Source organism: Cercospora kikuchii (genome assembly GCF_019650295.1).
Source record: "Cercospora kikuchii DNA, contig_00009, whole genome shotgun sequence".
Taxonomy (NCBI): domain Eukaryota; kingdom Fungi; phylum Ascomycota; class Dothideomycetes; order Mycosphaerellales; family Mycosphaerellaceae; genus Cercospora; species Cercospora kikuchii.
In genome coordinates, this window is record NW_025408590.1 from 1,081,671 (window position 1) to 1,099,599 (window position 17,929).

A 17,929-nucleotide genomic window follows, 5' to 3' on the forward strand; every position below is an offset into this window, starting at 1 on the left:
GGCCAGCAGAGCTGACCAAGGTGATCATCCAGTCGTCCGAGTAGGCGAGCCGGAGGCATGTCGACGCCGAGAGCGGACACCTTACCCACTACGAACGTCCAAGGCGTCGAACAGCAGACGAGCCACGAAGGCCATGATGCGAACGAACCTTCGCATGGCTCATTGCATTCCACCACGCCCAAGAGAGATCCCGAAAAGCCGCCGTCCACATACTCCTCCGATGGAAGCAACCACGACAAGCCGGAAGCACAACCCGCTGAACACACTGACACAGACCTCGAGACACAGCTTCCATCGAACGAAGATGGAGAAGAAACTGATGACCCCAACATCGTCTTCTGGGACTCTTTAACCGACCCCTCCAACCCCCAAAATTGGTCCCCAGCGAAGAAATGGTCACAAATCGCCCTCGTGTCCCTCATGTCCGTCCTCACACCGCTCGCATCATCCGGTTTCGCCCCCGGTGTACCGCAACTAATGCAAGAATTCGACTCCTCGTCCAAAACAATCGCCACATTCGTGGTCTCGGTCTACGTTCTAGGCTTCGCTTTCGGTCCGCTCATCGTGGCCCCATTGTCGGAACTATATGGTCGGCTTTGGGTGTATCATATTAGCAATATTGGATTTATTGCGTTCACGATCGCGTGTAGTCGGGCGCAGGGTGTGGGGGAGTTGTGTGTTTATAGGTTCTTTGAGGGAGTGTTTGGAGTTACGCCGATCACAATCGGAGGGGGAACGATTGCAGATCTGATAAAAGTTGAGGGCAGGGGAGCGGCAATGGCGATTTGGTCGTTGGGGCCTTTGGTGGGACCCGTCGCAGGTGAGTGAGCCATGGCGTTGAATCAGGACCTCATTTTGCTGACTGAGTGATGACAGGACCCGTCGCTGGTGGCTTCCTGTCGAATGCGAAGGGGTGGAGGTGGATGTTTGTAAGTGGCTCAATCTCAATACCAGACCTTGGCGTGCAGCTGGCTGATTGTTGCGGTAGTATGTAATCGCCATGGCGGCGGGAGCGATCGAGGTTCCAGCATTCTTGCTGATGAAAGAGACGTACGCTCCAACCCTCCTGAAACGAAAGACAAAACGTCTTCAAAAGGAAACCGGCAACCAGGACCTGAGATCGAAGCTGGACTTGGGCCAAACTCCGAAGGAAATGTTCCGCCTCGCGATCGTTCGACCGATGAAGCTGTTATGCCTTTCGCCGATTTGCACCCTGATGTGCGTCTACATGGCAATCATATATGGCTTCCTCTACCTTCTCTTTACGACCTTCACGTACGTCTTCACTAGCGACTATGGGTTCTCCTCTTCCATCGTAGGGCTCGTATACCTTGGACTGGGCGTAGGCAACTTCATCGGCCTTGCAGCACTCGGGTACTCGTCCGATCGGCTCATCAAATATTTCCGGGCGAAGAACAATGGCGTCATGAAGCCAGAATATCGACTTCCGCCGCTCATCATAGCTGCACCACTCATCGGGACCGGGCTACTCATCTATGGATTCACTGTCAAGTATCACGTGTTCTGGTTCTGGCCCATATTTGGCACTGCGTGGGTGGGTATCGGAATGATCATCGCATTCATGGCGGTTATGACTTACTTGGTTGACGTATACGGAGTCTATGCTGCGAGCGCAGTAGCAGCAAATACGATCCTGAGGTCAATCTTTGGAGGTGTGTTCCCGCTCTTTGCTTTGCAGATGTACCAAGGACTGGGACTTGACTGGGGAAATGCTCTGCTGGCATTCCTTGCATTTGGGATCAGCCCGATTCCGGTGCTGTTCTGGAGATATGGTGAAAGGATTCGGACAAATCCGAAGTTCCAGGTGAAATTGTGAGCATCGTACTCTGCTTGGTGGAATAGCTAACTTCCCAGCCTGAAGAAATTTCCTGGCTGCACAGCCCCCAGACAGTTGACCATGGAGTCTTTCCGCCGGACATTGGGGGCTCATTAGGACATAATGACTCTAGAATAGACATGCTGATACAGCGGCGCCCTATGGCGGCTGACGTTATTCCACTCGCACGACCAAATGCTGCTGTTGCTGTTGTGAGGCGACATCTGCCAAGTGTGAACAACTCGTGTCGCTCGTCTTGAGCGACTTCGATCACATCGGAGCGGCGAATGGATTTCAGGATCCGCGGAGTCACGTCGTCGTGCTCGTTCCACTTGCTGTGCTTTTTTAACGATCTCGTGATTGTCCGAGGTCTGCTCATTTCCTGCTCTTCTTCGACAATTTCTGATTTCGAATGGCAGTGTCGCCCATTGCTGTAACCCAATTAGTACAACATATACCGGACAAAATACACATGTTTTAATCTCACCCTTCCGCTTGCCACCATGTCCCTTCTTCTCGCCCTCCTCCTTCTTTGCCCTCTCCGCCTTCTCATCAATTTCCTGGATCCAATCCGCTTCGACCTCGCCGGGCTTCCTTCGGATCTGGCTACCATAGCCATACTTCGCCCTCCACTCTTTGCGATCCTCGTCGAACTCCATTTTCCCGTCCTTTCGCTTCGCCTTGATGCCCTTCTTCTCCGCAAATTTCTCCCATTTCGTCTTTTCCTTCTCTTTGGGCACAGGCTTCTCTCTGGGTAGCGGGAACTCCGGCGCAGGTAGTGAGATTTGTAGACTACCGTCGGTCTCGTTGCGGTTGATCGGTTGTGCGAGAAGTTGGTGTATGAGAGACTGCGCGCATTTTTGCGCAACGCTGGAGAGGATGGCTTCTTTTTCAGCAGGCGTGGCCGCCTCCTTCAGTGAGGGAAGTGGGTTGGGATCTTGGCACATCAAATTCCCCAGGTCGAACACGTACGGCTGTGACTGAGCATCATCGACCTCCATGGCGGCCATCGTGCGTTGTATCGTGCAAAGATGTTGTCGGGTGAACAAATTCGAGGTCCGCGACGAAAGTTCTCCAGCTTCGCAAAGTTGGAGCTTATCGCCTATCGCCGAATCCGCTAGCCGAAAGCACGGGCCCCGGCTCAAATGCGCCGCGTTCTTCGGACTCTGGCACGACACTTCCGTCTCACCTTTTGCAATGGACAACTTTCGCTCCTCATCTGTCTGCATCAGCGTATCGAGAACATCAATTGTCATACCATGTCAGACATCCCTAGGATTGGACATCGTGGAAGCCCCGGATCACCGAAATGTCAACAGACATGGAAGGGAGAACCTGGGCGCTGAAACATCGCACAGTTGCCTCATAGAGGCGACACCAATCCTGATTAGTAGAGCGCACTGATTGTTCCAGTTTCTACGCAACCCTGGAGCGCTATCTGGCGGCACTTCCATCCCATGTTGCCTCGTGAAAGTCGCTCATTCCGGATGCCCGGGTGAATGAGGGCAGAGTTGAATCGACAACGTTTAGTTGCTCAACTGGCACCCTTCACGTTAGCTGATCTTACCGCAGGTCTCATTCTTAAGTCTATATGCGGTTCGGCGCCACGTTCTCTCAGCTCTTGCACTTTTGTTCAACAATGGCTATTCTCCAGGTATGGGAGCAACGCATGGGAAATGCCTATTCTGACCTACCCCAGCACAACAACTCTGCTTGCGACGCCCTCTTTGGCGTGTTGGAACTGGCCGAAGCCATTTTCCTCGAACTATCACCCCAGCAAATCCTCGCCAATTTCCAACGCGTCTGCCGCAAGTGGAGGGACATAATTGCCGCTTCGATGCCCATTCAACAGGCTCTGTTCTTCCGACCCATAGGCAATCAAGGTCCACTTCAATTCGTGGAATCACCTGGCGAACAGTATGGTGGCAGCTGGGTATCCTCGCTAGGTAGTCGCTGTCTCTTTCCGATCCACGAACATGTTCTGGTGGGTCCCTTGCTGCTACTCGAGCGCAAGCCAGGTCGAGCGATTGACAGGCCGGAAGCATCTTGGAGGCAGCAGCTCCTAACACAGCCTCCAGTGCGAGCTGTGACGGTCAATGTTGGTTCGGGCAACGTCAAGGTGGATGGTGGTCTCGCTGGCGTAACAATGGGAAACATCTGGGATGCCACGCACTTATGTCCGCCTGGATCCTTGTCTATTGGCAACTGGTCTTCGTGGAAGGGCTATTCGAACGAATGGCGCAACAAGTCGACTTCGGATGCGCTCAAGGCGTTGAAGTCATTCAAGAAATGATGCGATCGATGGGTTTGGCTGCGCATAATCAGTGACTTCCCGACATCTGCTTGATGACCAGATACACGCACCACGAGGATACTACGAACATCTTCTCGCTGGCCCGCTTGCATTTTGGCTATACTGGCTCATCGTCTTGTGCTCAGTCGCACTGTTACCTCAACGAATGCGGTTCCCATTGCTAGCCAGGGCGAGCGCAACGCAGGAGTTTGCAGGCAAAAGAGCCCCAGTCGGAAGTGTATTGTCATTCTCTGCAATTGATGTCGAGACGCATCGAGATACATCAACAGTATGGCCCGACCTGCATACGCAAGCTCCGAAAGGCAAGCCACCACACCACGACCGGAGGTTTCCCGAATTCTCTCTCTCTGCGCCAAGCCTCGCCATCTGTCTTCCAGCTCCACGGCAAGTGAACTTAGAAAGGATCAGATCTGATAAGATAACGTAATGTAGTTGCCCGCACGCTTTCCAATGGTATACAAAACGCCTCTGTCGAGAGCTAGAACTGCGACTAACAAGTGCCTCGCTAACTTGGCTTCCTCATTGGCCATGCCGATACTCACAGCTTGCTGATCTGCTTGCCACCTACCTTTTCGAGCCGCGCGAGGCTTTTCCTTCGATGGGACGACACCTTAGTCTCAGCCACGCAGTATCACTGTTGGAATTGACTGTGAGCGCATATAACTTACGACAGCGCCACCCGTTCGAGCAACACAATCTCTTAGGCCACCAATCTCGGAACACCACATACAACGCAACCACAGCCAGCAAACTTGCACAGTACCATCGCGATGAATCTCCTCCACGCCATCCTGCTCGCAACAGCAACACTCGTCACAGCCTCGCCAGTCGCCGAAGCAGACGCCGTCCTCGACAAACGACAATGCTCGAACGATAATGCCTGGACCGCAAATGGCTGCTTCGCCCCACCTCAAGGACAGAGCGGACAAACGATTTGTCAAAACAACTGCCAGGCGAGCGAGCCATCTCAACCCGTTCGATGCTGTCAAGGCGTCAATGGCGTGTTCTTGCCTGTTCCGGGTTGTGCAGCACGACAAGGAATCTGCAGATGCAATTGCCGAGCACCGGCTTGAGTTATTGGAAGAGGGAACAGGTGAGTGTCATCCAAAATGAAACTATGCTATGCAGAAGCTGATTCGACAATCCAAGACCGCTGAATGAATGGAAGTCGAAAGTTCAGTGGTTGTGCACTGACCGAACGAAAGCTCCCCGTAACACAAATCACAAAAGAAACCAAGAATTCTCCACATCACAGCCTCACCTCGTCTCAATCTCCTCCCTCCCACCTCTTTCTCACCGCTTCCCCCTCACCTAACACTGACCACAGCCGGAAACTCCGTCGCCCTGACCAAAAAGATATTCTGCACCGGCAACCCCTTCTCCTCCACATCTCCCTTCAACTCCACATCAAACCTCTCGACCAACTGCGGCAAAGCCTTCAAAATGACCAAGCTAGCAATGTTTCTCCCAATACACGTCCGACTTCCCAATCCAAACGGGAAATAAGCCTCTTGCATTCTCGCTTTCGTAGTTTTGTCCGCATCCAACCAACGTTCCGGAATAAATTTTTCTGGTTCAGAGAAGAACTGCGGATCGTAGTGCATTGCCCAGGCGTTCATACTGACTGTTGCTCCCGAGGGGAAATGGTAATCGCAAATCGTAGCTCCACCTTGAGGTACAACACGCGGGAGACCGAAGCCTGTTTGCGGGAAGAGGCGGAGGGTTTCGTCGATGATGGCGTTGAGGTAAGGGAGAGATTGTGCAGTGCGGAAGCTGAGATCTTTGGCGGGGACGCCAGTGGAAGCGAGTTCGGAGCGGAGTTTGGCGAGAGTGTGAGGGTTGCGGTGTAGGTAGTAGAAGGCTTGGGTGAGAGTTGTGCTGGTTGTGTCAGAGCCCGCAGTGACGTTGGCGCCGAGGCCCATGGTGATGTGAGCGTCGCTGAAGTAGACGGGGTCTCGTTCGTTAGCGTCGAGGAATTTGTCGAGGATGCTGGTTGGGATGTCGGGATGGCGTTCCACGAGGGAAGGGTCTTCTGCTCGGTCTTTGCGGCGTTGGACTGTGGTGTCGGAGGTGAAATGGTCGAGGTACATCTTCCCAGTGCCTTTCGAGCTCAGTTGTCTTGCGATGAAGCGTTTGGCTGCGATGAAGGGTGCGTGGAAGTCCGGGTAGAAGCCCATTAATCCTCCGTATGTAAAAGCGGCGTAGACGGACTTGGAAAGGTTTCCAATGTCTTCGCCTTGATCCAGGAAGCCAAATCTCTTGCCATAGGTCACAATGCCGATTGAGTCGAAAGCCATGCATGTGATCTCCCATGCAAGATCGACTGTCCCCCCAGCACTTCGTTCCAATCTCTGCACGAGCAACTCCACACATTCCGCCACGCCCTTTTCATAAGCGAAGACCGAGCTCATGCTATACATGGCGCTAAACCTTTTCCTCAAATCGCCGTGGAACTTATTCGATCGCTCTTTGAACAGACTTGTCGTACCTGGAGGACTCCATGGTTCGTAGAATGATGACTTGTCAAACCCTCCATTCCATCCGTGTATTGGCTTGATCGCTTCCGGTGTTGCGAAGCTGTAATGTCCTGGACCGATCCGGACAATAGGACCATATCTGTTGTGCAGTACTCTGATATCTTCTTGCCAGTTGTTGCGATAGAAACGATAGAAGGTCTGAAGTGAGGTGACCCGCGCTAGTGGGGGCCCCGGAATACCTCTGAGTGGGTCCGTGAGGAGGATGTAAATCTGGTAACAGACATAGAAAGCGGCAGCCGCCACAGGCAGGTACTGGATCAATGCCATGTTTGATGTGTGTTTCGAAACTGGTTGAAGTGTTCTTTAGATTTTCTGATCATATATCGACATTGGCTAATTGTCATTCGGTTCTGTGCCTCTCACTAACGTTGCCAACTCATCACGCTGATAGTTCTGGTCCGCGGATGCCAGTGTGCATGCCTAGTCTTGTCACTATGCGGCATTTGTATGGCAATGGGGCAGCTCTCCACTAGCTTGTGTCCATGTCCAATGTCCATGTTGGTACACCTGCGCTACTGCATGTCTGCTGCATGGGCATTAACCGGAACCGATGGCGTGGGCCGGGCCAGGGCAGGATAGCTCATGCCCTGCGGCCTTTGCGCCAAGTGGTGACGAACGATAGCATGTAATGCTCTTGTGATTCGTTGTCGGCAGCATATCCCATACTTGTCGTGAGAATTGCCGGCCACGTCGAAAGCTAGATAGCGTTGGCCACCGCGGGAAAGCAAAGTAGAAGCTGGGATGCGCGCTGCGTACGCTGCCCAAGGCATCCGAGTGATTTTCGACAACCATTTCTCTGCCTGTTGTGGCATAGCTGAGGCACTCTTTCTCGAGAGACGCAGGACGCCTGCAATCAAGGAGGTGACGAAAGATCACAAACGATGGGGCTTCCAGGATTTCGTTTGGCTGCCTGCAATAGCTGCCACTTGTGGTCCAGTGGCAGCAACCCTTCGCCCAGACGAATGTGCATGGTATGTGGAGCTCATGAGACGCCGCTTACAAACGAAAAAGCAGCCAGAAGGTAGGTAGCGTCATCCGTGTTCACGTCCTCGGGTCCAAGCTTCAGTGCGACAGAAATGATCTCCAAGTCCTGCGCCTCTCGCCTCTCCCCTTCAAGACATTTGTCCTCGGTTCATCTTCAGCAGGTGGTTGCGACATGGATCCGACAGAGTTTTGTCGTCTTGCAGCAGTACGTCGTTGGTCCAGATACCGGTTCTGCCGCTCCTTCTCACTGCTCGTGAGCTTCCCTAGTCCTGTGCTCGCACCTGCAGCATGCAATAACAGGAAGATCGACTCATGTGCTGGGTCGTCGACAGACAACGCCAAGTGCAAAGGCGTACGATTTGCTGAGTCTGCTACGTTCAGGTCAGCTGCGGAGTCGATCAACAAGCGGACGTGCTCCACGCGGCCTCTCTCGGCACAAACATGCAGTGCTGTCTGTCCTGATCGGCTCTGCAGATCAACTAATTGTGGATCAGCTTGCAGTAACGACCTCGCGCAGTCTGTCTTGTTGCTTTTGACTGCTTCATGGAGAAGCGTTGCACCATCGTGAATAGTCCGGGTGTTGACCTTACTCTTCTCCCACTGCAGTAGAACTTCAACGATATCGAGACGCTGCCTGTGCACAGCTTTGAACAACGGGGTTCTGTTTTGGTCGTCCATGGCGTCAATGTCTGCACTGTGACCCAACAAGAATTTCACTGTAGCCGAATTCCCTCGCTGGACAGCATAGTGCAGAGCAGTCTCGCGTCTGCTGTCTCGCTCATTGACGTGTGCAGGCCAGTCAAAGTGAGGAGAATCATGCAGCAACTGCAACTGACTGTCATTCTTCCATTTCACAGCCTCTTCAAATGCACCCACGAACGTGATGTGGCCGGTACTAATCCGGCGGAGAATGCTCGAATCTGCAGAGAAGACACTAGCGGAGTCTGAAGAGCTTGTAAATGTTGTGACTGGGTGGGAAGAGGTGTGCGAGCCCGTCACTTTGTTTGCGAGCACGCCCTCGTAATGTTCGGCTTCGATAGTGAGACCTTTACTGCGAAGCATGTTGATCAGCTGCATTAGACACCCACGAAAGCATTTAAAGTCATCTTCCGACAACGTGGTGGCTTCAGTCTCGATGTCTTTCCAGATCTGATATGCCTGTTGAGTGTGTTCATGGGCATCGGTGTAGTCGGAGTCGACACTGGCCTCGTAGTATCTTTCCAGGTACAATGCTCCCAGAAGTTCATGCTGTCGCGCGACAGGTCGGGATGGCGGCAAGCGCTCTACATGAGCCTCGCCATCCTTCACATGCAGGATCTCATTCTCTACAATGTCGATGGCGGCGTCCCATTGCTTGAGACCTTTGTAGGCTTGGGCTAGATGCTCAAGCAGCACTTCGCGGTCATGGAAAGGGATTTGATACTTGTCGCATCGCTTCTCGGAATAGGCCAGAGCCATGCTGAAGTCGCTTTCGGCTTCTGCATGTTGCGAAGCTTTCAAGTGCTCTTTGCCGCGTGCGTAATAGCGCTGCAAATGGTGTGTGAGAGCGTCTTTGTCCTGGCCTGGCAGCACATCACGGACAGTTCTTCTCTTGGCAAGCAATTTCCTGGCCGTCTCACGCACCGACTTCAGGTCGTCCAATGCCTCTTGAGTGGAACGGCTTTCAGCTTCGTCATCGTCTGGCTCCAGCACGGGAGGGGATGGCTCGGGCACAGCATCGGTATCTGTTGGTCGCGTCGCGTCACGAGCGGCAGAGTCGGCAACAGACTGCCGCGCTGATGCTGTCGAGCGTCGTTCCAATAGATCTTTTAGTTTGACTTCGATTGTCACGTTCTCTGGTAGCCGGGTTCGGAGCTCATTGAAAGTGGTGCTTCTCTGTGCATTGGACTGCTCGTCATTTCTGCAGCGCGTATCAGCCAGCGCCACGAATAAGACATTAGAGACTGTCGACCAGAGGCTTACAGTCGAAGGACGTTCAGCCACAGACTCAGAGTATGCTTGTGGGCAGTGAGGTTCTCAAGAGCCGCTTGGATGGCAGTCTGAGCGCTGACAAAGTTTCGGCGATCCGACAGAGTGGGCCGCGTCTCAGAACCAGTGCTGTCGAACACTCCCAGCTTTTCTCTCACACGCAGCACTACACTCCGACATCTCTCACTTGCCTGTCGGATAGCGCGCAACTCCTTTGCTGCCTGCTCATCGCTTTCTCGGGTTGAGCCGTGTTTTCGTCGCCTGCAAATGCGCTCCACGGCCTCAAGGACTTCCTGCAGACCTTCGATCCTCTCCAACACGAGTCCTGCTAACTCGTGCGCCTTCCGAAGCTGCTGGCAGTAGTGGTATAGTCGAATCACGGCCGTGATGAGGCCGGCAACGGCGTCTGCGGTCTGCAGCGCCCCAGCGATGTCCGCCATTTGATCTACGGACTGCGGTCGAAAGAAGGCTGAGGGTAGGTTTGAGAGGCGCGGGACACATTGTCGAAGCACGTCGCTTTCGAGTAAGAGATTGGAACCTGCAATGTCTCCATCATGCGTGGTGACTGTAGAGGGCGAACGGCCAGGCAAGAATCGGAGACGCGGTCGCCACGCAAGCCGCCAGCCTCACATCGAAGACTGACTGCGAGGGAAAGTCCTGTTCGGAACACACGCCTGCTTGGCTTCTGAAGGATCTGGGGATTGCGGCATCTTGAGTGCATGCAGGAGGGCGACTTGGTGGGGGACCGACTCCGCCTCCACAAAGCTTTGTTTCCTGTTTGTAGGCTTGCAGCGTGGACGAGCTGAGCTGCTTGGCCAACCGCCAACGTCCGAATTTTGCAGATCAAGAGCACACGCGTGACGTGAGAATCGGTCCCGATCTTTCGCGCTGACCGGTCGGAGCAAAGAATCCTTCGTCTCAGTGACTCTGGTAGCGTTGAGGCTGTACTCGACGCACTCCATTCATCCTTCCGCCTGCCATAGCGCGTTCTGGTCGCCACTAACCCCAATCATAGGTTGAGATGGTCTCCTCGTCGTCTATCATGGGCTGCGCCCAAGGCGCAGTATACCATTCTGGTCTTTATCCAACGCCGAGTGAAATACGAACATACATAAGTCTGCATCGATCTTCATAAGCTTTTGGCTGGACTGGCAGCCAAATTCAGGTGATCAGCAGTGTAACCGAGGAGGCCGCCCTGCAACCCCAAGCTGTGCTGTGCATGGGAGCAATAAGTGACCTCGTGCAAGTGTAACACACGATCTGCACCTCGCCTCAGCCTCACAAAGTATGAGCGATGAAAAGTCGCCGCCCGTGCACTTAGTTGGCTGTGGGCAAATTTCGTGTAGCAACATCTGTGGTAGACTTTATGCTCGCCATTGACTGATGAACACGCTCGGATAAATGGTAGCTGTTCCATGCCGCCATGGCTGGCCGGGATACCCATAGGTAACTGCTGCGTTGAGCAGAGCGAGTTGGCTCGCTGACACTTCTGGCTAGAATCGATCATCCTTTCGAGGACTTGAGCGACAAACAGGTGGATGGACGTGCAGACAGACTTGTTGAAGAGTACGGATTGCAGGTGTGGCGTACGACATTCGTCAAAGCAGCGCGCGTCCTCCGAAACCCCAGAACTTGGCGTGCGGTCGAGCAGATTGATGCCAATGGAGTTGCAGGGCTCGCGCCGGTGGAGCGCGCTGATCTTCAACGCGAAGAGCAAGAGGCAATGGATCACGTTGACAGCAAAGCTCCGTGGACTCTTGGATTTTGGAGGAAACATCCCGCGCATCTGAAGAAGCGCGCTGATGAGCCACCAAGAAAGTCTGGTTTCTGGCACCAGCCGAAGGAGTTGAGGACAACGATCATCATCCTGTGCATCGGAGCTGTCGTTCAGGGCTGTGAGTACCATGACTTCGGCGACAGTGGAATGAAATGCTGACTTCTTCAGGGAATCAAACTGGCAGCAATGGTGCAAACCTCACATGGCCGGTCGATCTGCTCAACCCGACACGCTCTTCTTGTGAGGCGCAGGGCGACCAGGCGTGGCTGTTTGCGATTGTAAATGCAGCGCCGTGGTTCTCGGCCGCCATTTTCGCCCTCCTCCTGTCCGACCCTGCCAACGAGCTTCTGTTCGGACGCAGAGCTGCAATCATTGTCTCGGCGATCTTCATTCTTGCCGCCTCTGTCGGGGGCGCGTTGGTGAAGACATGGCAGCAGTTTCTTGCCTGTCGGATCATCCTTGGTATCGGCATGGGCTGCAAAGCGTCTGTGGTCGCCGTCTTCGCAGCCGAAGTCGCGCCAGCTCGCATTCGTGGATCGCTGGTCATGAATTGGCAGCTGTTCGACGCGTTCGGTGAGCATGCGTGTCGTCTATCGAGGCCGAAGTGTTCTGATTGATTGAGCAGGCATCTTTCTCGGCTTCAGTGCAAACTTGATGGTCGCGCCGTTGGGTAAGTACGCGCGGAAGTAGTGGTGACGGAAAGAGCGACTGATAACAGCAGGCACCACGTCGTGGCGCTGGATGACAGCGTCCTCCGCTTTCCCCACGATCATCCTTCTTGCACTGGCTGTCATTGCCTGCCCAGAATCGCCTCGTTTCCTGATGGGAAAGGGCAAAGACTACTATCCCGAAGCCTACGAAACCCTTAGTCGACTCCGCGGCTCACGCATCCTGGCGGCGAAAGAACTGCTCTACACGCACTACCAACAGAATGTCGAATTGAGCATTGCGAGGCATGTCGACAGCATTCACAATGATAGGCCTGTGGACTCCGACGACGAAAGGGACGACGACGTGGGGCGAGTCGATCACATCGTCGCTCGAACGCAGAGTCCAAACCTCGTCCAGAAGTTCGGACAGCTATTCACGATACCTCGCATCCGCAACGCCACTTTGACAGCGGTGGTCGCCATGATTGCCCAGCAGTTGTGCGGTGTAAATGTTCTGATCTTCTACTCATCGACAATCTTCGCGACAACGAGCGGAGTCCTGTGCGAGGACGTCGACTCCCGCGATCTTGTGCGCCCACTCATGATGAGCTGGGGCATTGGCCTTGTCAACTTCCTCTTTGCCTTTCCGGCTTACTGGTTGATTGATCAGAAAGGCAGGCGCTGGTTGCTTACCACGACCTTGCCATTTCTGCTCGTCTTCATGGGCGCTGCAGCACTGAGCTACGTCGGAGGTTCGCATGATGAAGCTTTGGCAGTCTTCTCGTACATCTTCATTGCGATCTACAGCTGGGTAAGTGTCGCCGCTAGAAAGCAACTCCGTCTTGCGGAGAACGTGGCTCGGATACCTTGCTACACTCGACTGACTACTTCTCATAGGGCATGGGGCCTGTTCCTTTCACGATCAGCGCAGAAGTCTTTCCTTTGGACCATCGTGTGGCTGGAATGTCGTTCGCTGTCTTCACAAATTTGCTCGGAGCTGGACTGCTGACCCTCTTCGTCCCGGCGATAACAGCGTCCCCTCTCAGTCATGGCGGACTGCTTGGAATCTTCACATTCCTCAACCTGGTCGCGTTCGTGCTGGTATTCTGCTTTGTGCGTGAAACAGTTGGAGCAGCTGATCGCGACAATCCTGGCAATATGACAGCCCTCGCTCTGGAAGAGCTTTACAAGATATTCGAGGTGCCAGCGAAGGGGTTCTGGCAGTACCAGGTTCTGGAGGTCATACCACTTTGGATGTCACGAGTTCGCTGGTATCTTGGTGGCTGTCGAACAGCGGAGCCTAGAAGACCGGAGCCTCTGTATCGCTGGTGGGAAGTCAATGACCCCAGGGAGATGCACAACATTGTTCAGCGCGAAGAGATGAGTGAGCGTGGTCATCCCGACTGAATACATAATGCTGGAGCGCAATATTGGTGTGGTTCCCGTCTTTCATCACTGCAGAGCATCAACGAATGATCTTGGCTCTACATGTCCAGTGAGAGACGACCGCAATACATAGAGCACCGCAATCTCATTCATGAAGACTTGTGGGGAGCGACACTCAATGAATAAGCAGATTGAGCTTCATGGGCAACACATTTGAAGAGGTCGTACGCTTGAGCAATCGCAAATCTCTCACTATGCATCACTTTCGAGGGAGTGTGTGGAGTGCACCTGGACGTAGAATCTCGAGCCGCAGACGAAAGCTACAGGGTAGCGAAGGAAGTGCAACAGAGCAAGAAGCATGATCAGCAACCTCGAACATACAAGCGGAGTTCGTTCTCGCTTCCTTTGCGAGGGATTAGCGATATAAGCGGCATTGCCGGTTCTGCCGCCAGTTACTAAAGTCTTGTGGCGCTCGCCGCAGGCCTTCTAGGTGGTAGGCTAGAGGTACATGGTCGACAACGCTCTGCAGTCCAGGAATCTTACTGCTGCCCTATGCCCGAGCGCGAGCCAGGGAGCAGAAGGTCTCCACTCAACCCCTCCTCTGATGATGATGATGATGATGATGATGATGATGATGATGATGATGATGATGATGATGATGATGATGATGATGATGATGATGATGAGGAGGAGGAGGAGGAGGAGGAGGAGGAGGAGGAGGAGGGCTTGATGACAGCGCTGTTTGCCCCCAGCACAGTAGCAAACCGCTTATCTCGCTTCTTTTGTGTCAACACTGCCGCCTGAGGAGAAGCCCGTGGCAATGGTACAGGGAAGCAGCCCTTCTTCGAAGAGTTCAAAACCAAGACGGACCACTCAGCGAAGGTCTCGAAAAGTCTGTGAACGCTGCCATTCCCGCAAAATACATTGCAATGTCGCTGTAGTGGGCGTTCCCTGCTCGAGCTGCACAATTGACAACACTGCGTGTGTTATCCGTCGACGGAAGAATCAACGAAAGGACCGTACGCCGTCACCTTCACCACAGAGCCCACGAGCTGCGCATGATGCCGACACCAGCCTTGATGAGGCGTTGCTGAAACATGGACCAGCGTCGGGAAATATTCAAAACTCCGCCGTTGGAATGGCTGCGAGTCAACAATGGCAAGATGGATGGGCATGGGATAACACCCCATCCTCCACATTGATGAGCGAGTCCGACGTCCATTTCAATACGCTTCTTGACTCCAATCATTTGACTGATCTCGGCGACATCTTCGCATTTACAAACGAGTCCGTCTTAACTGCAAGAACACCACTTGGTCCTCCTCTCATCGATACCGCCTCACTTGCAATTGGCACATTCGACATTTCAAATTATGCAGCTGGCCTTTGTCATGCCGATGCAGAGTTCCTCCGAAGCCAGAGATGCTTTGACCTGCCACCGCCGGCAGTATTGAAGCAATTCATGAGGCAATATTTTCGCATGGTGCATCCAAACCTTCCAATTGTCCTGGAGAACAGTTTCTGGGCACGATGGGATGGCGACACCTTTAATTTGGCCCATATCTCGCTCCTACTATTGCGGGCAATGCTTTTTGCAGCGAGCTGCTACGTGGACAACAGTACGTTAGCGATCTTGGGATTCAATGGACAACGCCAAGCCAGAAATTTCTACTACCGCCAGGCCAAATTGATGTTCGACTTTGGCATTGAGACCGATCCTATTGCAAATGCGCAGGCATGTCTCCTCTTGTCGTACATGTCGCCAAGTTTCAGCAAGCTACAGGCCAATGCTGCCTGGCTCATCCATGCCCATCGCTTTGCCAAGATTGCCGGTGCCGACACATTCCATCGCTGCATGGACGAAACTCGCTTGACAGCTGTAATACTGAAGCGCATCTGGTGGGGTGTACTCTTTCGCGATCGAACATTATCATTTGGCTTCCGTCGTAGCTTGCACGTACACCTTGAGCATGACTCGGTCTGGTAGGACGACAGTTGCGTTCTGAACGCTGACGACTTTGAGTCCGAACTTGGTCAGTCTCCCGTCTACGACACCGAGACTCAAATGAAGAATATCGAAGTGCTCAGCGCGCTTTGCAGGATTATCAGTCGACTCTCGGGTCCCCTAAGGCTCTTATATCAGTCCGACATGCTAGACGGATGTCTGCGATCAGCGTCAATCAATCTTCCTGGTACCATTACCGCCATCAAGGCCCACCTAGTATCACTTCGGATTTGGCACGACGACACCATTGAGAAGTTTCCTTTTCCTGTGAGTCTCGATGACGTTCACGAGACGCTGTGCATTTATGTCAACATGTTGTTCATCTATCATGCATCGATGAAATTTGCACTCCATATGCATCTGGTATTGATCCATGAGAGTTTCGCAGCAAGCCATGCACTGTTTCACATAGAGGACTCGCATAGGGAGCTACAAGCCGCAAATACCGATCTCGGGCGACGATTCCAAGAACTGGTACAGCTGAGAGTGATGAAGGACCTACCCACTACTGCAACCCCTTTCCTGGCGCCGCCATTGATTCTTCAGGTAAGCTCTTCTGCACAATCAGTACAAGTACTATCTGCGTCCCAGCACAACTCTAACCCAGAACAGGCGATCAACGTCACTGCATCTCGTGGCCTATCCACCGAATCGAACGAAGCACGTCACCTCGACATCTTCACCCGAACACTGAAATCTCAGCGAAGCAGATACGACGGATCGGAATTCTTGATCGATGTGCTGAACAACGTGATATCTTATGCACGACAAAACGAGGATCTTACAACCAGCATGAACACCTGGCGAAAGAGTAGCAGTGGCGATGATGGACCATCGAATGGTGACAACAGGAGGACGACAGTCGACAGAATCCGATGAGAAGATTAGATTGGAATACTATGGTGCGGAAGCAGCCCAAGCTGCTATTGAGGTTGATGTTTCATTTGGACTACGCGCTGCGTACGTGGGGTGTGCCGCAAGAGAACAATTTCCCGCCCAGTCTCAGGAGGACTCCACCTGCAAACTGACTCCGGGCCAATGGTTCGCTATGTGTCGACAAGCTTGGTATTTGCTGTGCTCTAAAAATACCGCAACCAGGATGGAAATGCGCTGGCCTCTCCTTCGACAACGGGCATTATCATACTGGCCTTGCTCATTGTTGAGGAACTTTTCTGAGTTTCTAGTCTCGCTTTCCTGTCCAACGTTTCTAGTCTCGCTTTCCTGTCCAACGAGAGACCGAGGCCATCGTGTCATCGCATCGGTTTGGTGCAATGTCTTGGCGTGACTGGACACCAATATTGCCTAATTCGGCAGGTTCTCGCGCCAGTCTTGATGCTGTTTAGAGAAGTCAATGAAGAGCCGCCACAACGTCGGAGACTTCGATGATGAACGCTTGCGCTGAGAATAGGTAGCCCAACAAAGGATAGCTTGTCCAGCCCAGTGCCTAGAATTCTGTGGTCTGAGACCCAACATATCATATCATCATCGAGTATATGCCATTCAGTTCCGAATGTAGCGCAGAACAACACGTCTTCCACCAGCAGCATGCACGAAAGCGATCTACAATCCATCGCAAAAGCACTTCACAATGCCCGTCAAAACTCAAGACCTATACAACCACCCACCAGAACCTGGCCCGAACTAACGCCCGACGACGCTTTCCGCATCCAACAAATCACTCTCCACAATCGCCTGCAATATGGCGATCGCCTCGTAGGCTTAAAATTAGGCAACATCGCCAAAGTCATGCAAGATGCTTTCGGTCTCGATCAACCCGATTACGGATCTCTTCTAGCCAGCACTTTCACTTACGAAGGAACTTCGATCGACCTAAAGAATTTCATTAAACCTTACGTTGAGCTCGAACCAGCTTTTATATTAAAGAAACCATTGCGAGGTCCGAATTTTACTATTGCGGATGTCATAAGTGCTGTGGAGTATTTTTTACCGGCTATTGAGATTATTGATTCGAGGGTGAGAGATTGGGAAATTGGATTGCCGGATACGTTGGCGGATAATGGGTCGACGGGGGCTGTGATACTCGGTGGGACGCCGAGGAGGGTGGAAGATTTGGTTTTAAGTGATACGAAAGGAGCGTTGTATTTCAATGGACGGGAAGTGATTCGAGGGAATACGTCGAATGTCTTGGGAAATCCTCTTGCAGCTGTCGCGTGGCTTGTAAATCGTTTGGCGGCGTTTGACGTTACTTTGGAGGCGGGTCATGTTGTTTTGCCTGGGAGTTGCTTGCAAGCGGTTCCGATGTGGGAAGCTGGGCATTGGAAGGGGGTGTTTGAGGGATTTGGGAGTGTGCAGTTTGAGGTTGTGGGTGCTTTGCCGGCTTCTGCGAGTGAGTTCAGGAATGGTGGTGTGAAGGCGAAGTTGTAAGCAGTTTGCAATTGATGCCCTGATATGCTTCGACCTGAGCGCCCTACACTACTTTCATCTGCTTCTTACTACATCACGAAGGTTCC

General features: G+C 52.9%; 8 protein-coding genes across 8 annotated transcripts; 5 read left to right on the forward strand and 3 right to left on the reverse strand.

Moving 5' to 3' along the window:
• Positions 1 to 57: 57 nt before the first annotated feature.
• On the forward strand, positions 58 to 1,837 carry CKM354_001253700 (uncharacterized protein; the record flags this gene model as incomplete). The annotated part of the gene is made up of 3 exons (XM_044808059.1): positions 58 to 820; positions 877 to 929; positions 989 to 1,837. The coding sequence occupies 3 exons, from the start codon at positions 58 to 60 to the stop codon at positions 1,835 to 1,837; spliced, it is 1,665 nt and encodes a 554-aa protein (XP_044663994.1).
• A 375-nt stretch (positions 1,838 to 2,212) lies between these two features.
• CKM354_001253800 (uncharacterized protein) lies at positions 2,213 to 2,847 on the reverse strand (the record flags this gene model as incomplete). The annotated part of the gene is made up of 2 exons (XM_044808060.1): positions 2,213 to 2,268; positions 2,325 to 2,847. 2 exons carry the CDS (start codon positions 2,845 to 2,847, stop codon positions 2,213 to 2,215), a joined length of 579 nt encoding a protein of 192 aa, XP_044663995.1.
• A 629-nt stretch (positions 2,848 to 3,476) lies between these two features.
• Positions 3,477 to 4,130, forward strand: CKM354_001253900 (uncharacterized protein; the record flags this gene model as incomplete). Its single annotated transcript, XM_044808061.1, has 1 exon — positions 3,477 to 4,130. The coding sequence occupies one exon, from the start codon at positions 3,477 to 3,479 to the stop codon at positions 4,128 to 4,130; it is 654 nt and encodes a 217-aa protein (XP_044663996.1).
• A 1,328-nt stretch (positions 4,131 to 5,458) lies between these two features.
• Positions 5,459 to 6,955, reverse strand: CKM354_001254000 (uncharacterized protein; the record flags this gene model as incomplete). Its single annotated transcript, XM_044808062.1, has 1 exon — positions 5,459 to 6,955. One exon carries the CDS (start codon positions 6,953 to 6,955, stop codon positions 5,459 to 5,461), a length of 1,497 nt encoding a protein of 498 aa, XP_044663997.1.
• Positions 6,956 to 7,750: 795 nt separating this feature from the next.
• On the reverse strand, positions 7,751 to 10,080 carry CKM354_001254100 (uncharacterized protein; the record flags this gene model as incomplete). Its single annotated transcript, XM_044808063.1, has 2 exons — positions 7,751 to 9,572; positions 9,635 to 10,080. The coding sequence occupies 2 exons, from the start codon at positions 10,078 to 10,080 to the stop codon at positions 7,751 to 7,753; spliced, it is 2,268 nt and encodes a 755-aa protein (XP_044663998.1).
• A 983-nt stretch (positions 10,081 to 11,063) lies between these two features.
• CKM354_001254200 (uncharacterized protein) lies at positions 11,064 to 13,474 on the forward strand (the record flags this gene model as incomplete). Its single annotated transcript, XM_044808064.1, has 6 exons — positions 11,064 to 11,086; positions 11,138 to 11,535; positions 11,586 to 11,990; positions 12,043 to 12,087; positions 12,139 to 12,878; positions 12,965 to 13,474. The coding sequence occupies 6 exons, from the start codon at positions 11,064 to 11,066 to the stop codon at positions 13,472 to 13,474; spliced, it is 2,121 nt and encodes a 706-aa protein (XP_044663999.1).
• A 1,117-nt stretch (positions 13,475 to 14,591) lies between these two features.
• Positions 14,592 to 16,486, forward strand: CKM354_001254300 (uncharacterized protein; the record flags this gene model as incomplete). Its single annotated transcript, XM_044808065.1, has 5 exons — positions 14,592 to 15,359; positions 15,441 to 15,729; positions 15,871 to 16,004; positions 16,071 to 16,299; positions 16,347 to 16,486. 5 exons carry the CDS (start codon positions 14,592 to 14,594, stop codon positions 16,484 to 16,486), a joined length of 1,560 nt encoding a protein of 519 aa, XP_044664000.1.
• A 517-nt stretch (positions 16,487 to 17,003) lies between these two features.
• Positions 17,004 to 17,843, forward strand: CKM354_001254400 (uncharacterized protein; the record flags this gene model as incomplete). The annotated part of the gene is made up of 1 exon (XM_044808066.1): positions 17,004 to 17,843. One exon carries the CDS (start codon positions 17,004 to 17,006, stop codon positions 17,841 to 17,843), a length of 840 nt encoding a protein of 279 aa, XP_044664001.1.
• Positions 17,844 to 17,929: the final 86 nt, after the last annotated feature.